Genomic DNA, 5,847 nt, shown 5'->3' with positions numbered 1-5,847 from the left:
CCCTCGCCGCCTTCTGGCGGGCAGGACGGCCCCGCGCTCTGGGACGGGCTGCCGCAAACCCGCGCCCAGACCGGGGAACCTGACTGCCAAGCCGCGGTGACCTTCAAACGCCCCGGCCCGCCCCGGCTCCTGCCCAAGCAGGCCCTGGAAACCCCGGACCACCGGGCGTCTGAGCCTGGGGACAGGCGTGGGTTCCAGGTGCACCTTCCCCCAGGCGCCTGGCCCCCGCAGCCGGGAGGGCAGGAAGGCTGGCCAGGGCACGTGTGACGCTTACTCTCCCCAGGCCGAGGACCCTGGCCACCCTCGAATGCGAGCTGAGCCTGGAGTGACCTCTGAGGGATCAAGCCATCGTCATGGAGTTTGTAATGAAACAAGCCCTGGGAGGTAGGAGACGGGCGGTCAGGGAGGGCCGTGGGGCTGGACACCAGGGGCGGGCAGGCGTGGACACGCTGGGACGTGGCGTCCGGCACCGGGCAGCACAGCACCTCAGGATTCACGCAGCCTGCACAGACACGCCTGCTTTTCCCCGGTGGGCCCTGGATCCTGGGGCCAGACTTGGGTTGAGGACAGGAGGTGTAGACTGGCCCTGGCACCCAGGTCACGCCCCAGCAGACCACACCATCTGTATTCGGGCAAATTGGAACTGAGAAGCCAGCAGTACCGACACAGATAGACACCCCAGGGGAGCTTGGGGGGCTGTACTCTGTAGCCACGCCCTGATCAGAAGGGACACTAAAGGGGAGATGGGACAGTGCCAGCTAGAATGTGTGACCAGGACCCCGCAGGCTTCATCCTGGTGGAAGACAGTGCTGTTCCCAGGGAACTGTGGTTGCTTGGACACAAGAATAAGACAAGACAGCCGTGTAGCCCAGGACCCTTCCACAGAATCAGTGATCAGAGGGGGCTGGGGGAGGGGCAGCAGGCCGTCCTGCTGATGGCCATTGGAAGGGAGCCCTATTTTGTTTGGCTCAAGGCCATCGCTGTAGCCAGAAGTTGTACCCAGGACTGGAGTCAGGAAGATGGCAGTGGGCAGAGTCCCGAGGGCTTGAGGGATCTGTGGGCACATCAGCGGTTGGGTCAGCTCAGGTCTGCAGACCTGGGGGCTGAACTGGATAGGTTTCAGGTCTGCTCAGAGCTGCCCACCCTAAGCACGCCAGATCCCAGTGCTTCCTTGAGGAGAACCTGTGTCTAGCTCCTGATTCTACCAGTTCAGAGCCACCTTTGGCAGCCTTGCCCTGCTGCCATGGGGGCGGGGCGGATAGGGGAGGGGAGGGAGCGATCCACACAGAGAACACTGATTGGGACCACAGTGACAGTGACAGGGTGGAGGGGGGCTGGGGAGACACTTCTGGGTGTCTGCCAGAAGACGTCTGTTCCTCCACTCCAATGAGAGGGAAGGTGCACCCAGGGTGTGTCCCTGAGAGTCCACGGCCAAGGGTGGGTGCAGGTGGTGTCTAACTATAAGGATTACGTCACCGGGACGTGATTCAGGGACCCGCCGGCAGCCTGCATCGGGAAGAACCCGCGTTGCACCCGGCAAGTCCCAGGCTGCTGCAGATAATTAATTAAGTGGCTAATTCAGGCCCTGAGGTGGGCTTTTAAGGAAACTGAAGTATCTGATTTGGCTGTCTACATAGCTGAAATTAGCCGGGTAATTGCCAGCTTGGATTCTCTCTTTGTTCCATGTCAGCCCAAAGTTTTTCCTGCAGTAGCTTTGGGACGGGCTTCATGAAGGGCCGTGGGAGCCACAGGGGGTGGCCAGCGGCAGGCCTGCAGGCGATAGCCACACACTGGGCCTCTGAGCACTGTTGCCCTGTCCACCTCGCATTTGCTCTTGACAGGAACGTGGGTCCCGTGCTGCCCAGTGGGGCTGGTGTGTGTGAGCCCCCACTCCTGTCCCCGTGACCTTGAGCTCCAAGCTCCTCCTCTCCATCGTGGGCATCAGTTTCTTGTCTTAGGGTGTGTGGCTGGGAAGGAGCTAGACAGAGACTGAGACGGAGGGAGGAAGCAAGCTCCAGAGGTTGACAAACACCCTGAGAGACAGGGTGGCCAGGCCCCAGATACGGAGAAAGCAGAACGGAAGAGAGAGACAGCGAGACAGTCAGGGAGACAGGGTAGACATGAATAGCCCAGAAGAAGAGAAATTCACTTCAGACGCACTGGAGATGGCAGGAAACAAAGGCAGCTTGAAGAGGGAGAGAGACAGAAACAGAATGAGAGAGAAAGAGTTTGAGGCACAAAGAGAGCCAAGGAAAGCAGAGACCAAGGCAGACACAGAGACAGGAAGACAGAGAGGAACCGAGACAAAGAAGACCCCAACGAAGAGATGGAGCAAGAGAGGCGTTAGAAACAGACAGAAGCATGGCCAGCGACGGCAGCCACGCTCCAGCGGGCGAAAGGAGGCTGCGGCCCCTCCTCGGGTGTGACTGGAGTGTGGCTGCACTCTGCCGTTTGAGCAGTCGAGGGAGTGATAGAGGACACATGCCCCGGGGCCTTCTCTTCTGCTCCAGGTGGCTGGGCCTCGTCCACTGAGTGATCAAGGTCCAGACCTGTGGCCACTCAGGGCCCAAGACAGGGAAGGTATGGGTGCAGGACCTGCTGACCAACCATGGCCGCTGACCTTGTCTCTGGGCTTCTCTGGCCCCAGGCCTGCTGGGGCTCAGCAGCCCCTCCCAGCTCATGGCTGCCTCTGTCCTGTCAGTAAGTTCCAAGTATATGCTGGGGTCAGGAAGATGTCTTCCCAGTGGGACCCCCCGAGAAGAGGCCCAGGACCAGCAGGGCTCTCGCATGGATGCCGCATGACGTTAGGAATGGCAGGACTTTCTTTCCAGTGCCATCTGGTTAGGGACCAGTGAGTTCCTCTGGGGACCCTGAGGTCACAGGATGATTCTTGAGTCTCTGTTACCTAAGGGAAGGAAGGTCTCATGTGGGGTTTGGTGCTTCTAGCTTCCTGCAACCCTGGGCCAGTGGGGGCCAGGAGGATGCGGTCCAGGCAGAGCTCCAAGCAAACCTGTAGGGGTCTGTGAGGGAAAGGGCCTCAGCCTGCCACGGGGACCCAGACACCCCATCAGTCTCTGTAGCTCCTGTCACCAAGGTCCACCGTCAGCCTCACCAGAACAGCTCTTTCCCTGTGCGCTCCTCCACCCCCTCTCCCCCAAGCCTGCAGGTCCCAGCTCTGGCCACCCCCTCCCCCATGCCGGCCAGTCTTGCACCCATAGCCTCCCCTTGCCGGGCCTGGCTCCCAGAGAATGGGGCCAGGCCACTGCAGCAGGACGGGGCAGGACCAGCATCTGTCATCCCCTGCCCCCTACTCTGTGCCAACCTGCAGTGTGGGCCTGCCGCCCTGTCTGGCTCCCGGCTCCTCACCCCAGGCAGCCCCAAAAGTCTCTCAGCACTGCTGCTGTGGCCCGGCCGCTAGGGCACAGCTGTCTTTCGGTGTTATCTGTTTCCCTCAGGCCAGGGCACCTGGTCAGGACCTACTCTTCACGCCCAACTTTCCCCCACCCTTCCTTGCACTCTGCAATCAAGTGCCTGGGATGGCCAGGCAGGCAGGGCTGGGAAGAGAGGAAGGTTCTTGGGGCCAAATGGTGGAAGATAGTGTGCCTGGGGGCAACCTCATCTTCTCACTAAGAGAATGTCCTCCAGGTCTTGTCAGACTTCAGACCCCCCTCAGCCCTGTCCGCAGGGTTAAAGTGCCAGCCACTGAGAGGAGGAGGGGCTGTGACTCAAACCACATCCAAGTGACAGCTCTCCTGGGATCGATAAGCCGGGCTGTAGCAAAGCAGCCTGTCGGCCACATCTTCATGGATCTGGGATTCAGGCCCCTGGGGTATAATTTAAAGAAGCTGTTTCTCCTCAGGCAGGAAGTGGCAAATGCCCAGGGGCTGAATTTATGCTGGGAGGAGAGTGGGCAGCTGTGGCTGCTCAGTGTGAGCTCTTAGTTGAGTTAAGCAGAAGCGGCTATTTTGGCCCAGATGATCCAGGTCACGCCTGTTTTGCCTTTTCTGTGGGATGCTGCCCTCCCTCTGGGAGCACGCTTAGATCCCCAGGGACGGAGGGGCAGGGGCAGGCTCTGAAGAATGAGCGGAGCGCTGTTCTCACAGGCCTAGGGGCCTGGGGTTAGGGCAGGCAGAGACAGAGGTGGGAGGTGTTCAGGACGGTAGACCTGGCCCGGGGTAGGAACCTTTGACCCCTGCTGGTCTGCTCTTGAGCAACCCCAGCAAGGGTGCTCTGTGTTCTCCAGCAAGTCCACCCTGGGCCTGGCTGGAGGTCTGTGAGGTGGATGAGGAAGGGATCCGTCCTGCCTGCACAGAGTTCCTGGGTGCGGCTGGCCTCACCAGCTCCTGCCCTTCCCGTGCTGGTCTGCGTCTCAACAGCCATGTTTCTCAGGTGTCTCTTGCTGGTTCCTGTCCCATTGGGGCACTGGCCAGGCTGGTCAGGCTGCAGCTGAGTTGAGCAGCAGGAAAAGTAGTAGATAGGAGAGGAAGCTCTGGAAGTCATGTGGCAGAGCTGTGTCTGGATGCGGTGACAGAACCGGCGGAATTAGGCTACGGCAGCATGTCCAGAGACAGCTCTGCAGTGCCATTGGAGACCTGGTGCCATTAGCCCACATTCACTCTTGGTAAAATCTCATGCTCAGTCTGCTCCTCACAGTCTCAGAGCAGCCCTGGCATCACATTCCCAGTGAAGGATGAGCTACGGAATGAGCTGAGAGTTCATCTCTTTGGTGGAGGTGTGGAGGGTTTCCATTCGGGAAGGGCAGGGCCACGTTGGGCAAATGGACTTCCCGACATGAGCAGGGTATTGAGAGGGCAGTTCCCAGTTCCGAGATCCTCCTCATGCTGTGCTGTGATGGTTTCCAGAGCCTCTGACCATGAGCTCCTCAGGCAGAGCATCCTCCCCCCTTCCCCCTTTTAAACGGCATCCAGCAAACACTTGAGGACAAAGTACCAACACGTGTGTTTGCTCAGAAGCTGCTTCTGCTCCTCTCGGCTGGCAGAACTGCCTCTTGCCCTAAATCTCTTGGTGGCTGGAAGGACACTTCAGGGAAGCGACTTTTCTCCCCACACCCTGAAGGCTGGTCCCTCCTTCCTGAAGACACTCCTAGATGATGCACCTGCGATTCAGTTGCAGATGTTTTAGTCCTGAGCTGCATGAAGCTGCAGTGCGCTTTGTCTGATGAAGTCATTCGTGTTGTGCCTTGTTGGTTGGCAGGCGATCATGGTCAGGATTAGAGCATTTGTTTTAATAGCTCCAGAGTGCTGACTACTCTCAGAATCCTTGCCAACATGGTGCACTGCGGGAGGTTCCAGTTCCTGTCATTCAGGGCAGGTTAAACGGAGCAGGGAACGCATGGAGGCACCTCCAGGGAATGCAAGTGCACCTCCAGCCTAGCAGAGTCCCACCCCGGCTCTGAGGCATCGGGGCAAAGGAGGCAGCTTTGCTGCCAGCCCTCACGGCCCCACGCCCTTCCCACCCTCCACACGGTGCACTTTTCCAGGGTCATCCTCACGCAGCAGCTGGCCGCCACTGCCTCCTCCACCTGGACACACATAGCCCCCTGCTCCGGAAAGGCCCAGAACCTCTGGCTTCTTATTTCTTTGGTAGGACAGGACACTTGGCATGATATAGGGGAGAGCCCACTGTTTTATGGGAGATGGGTTCTCAGGCCAGGCTGCCAGGTGCTAGTGTCGGATGCTACGTGCTGGGAGCTGGTGCTGGGCACGGAGTGCTAGTTGTGTTGGTGCTAGGAGCTGGTGCTGGGCACGGAGTGCTAGTTGTGTTGGTGCTGGGTGCTGGTGCTGGGCACGGAGTGCTAGTTGTGTTGGTGCTGGGTGCTGGTGCTGG

General features: G+C 59.4%; 1 protein-coding gene across 1 annotated transcript in view; it reads left to right on the top strand.

The window, feature by feature from the left end:
• The first annotated feature begins 252 nt into the window (after window positions 1–252).
• Cplx1 (complexin 1) overlaps window positions 253–5,847 on the top strand; it is a 19,294-nt gene continuing 13,699 nt past the window's right edge. The window contains exon 1 of the mRNA XM_013023914.1: window positions 253–384. Within this exon, the coding sequence (XP_012879368.1) occupies window positions 354–384 (31 nt within the window). The 5' untranslated portion in view covers window positions 253–353. The remainder of the gene's footprint in view (window positions 385–5,847) is intronic.

The sequence above is a fragment of the Dipodomys ordii genome, unplaced genomic scaffold (assembly GCF_000151885.1).
Source record: "Dipodomys ordii isolate 6190 unplaced genomic scaffold, Dord_2.0 Scaffold71, whole genome shotgun sequence".
NCBI lineage: Eukaryota > Metazoa > Chordata > Mammalia > Rodentia > Heteromyidae > Dipodomys > Dipodomys ordii.
The sequence above is the reverse complement of the archived record's forward strand: the minus strand, read 5'-3'. Positions and strand labels throughout refer to the sequence as shown.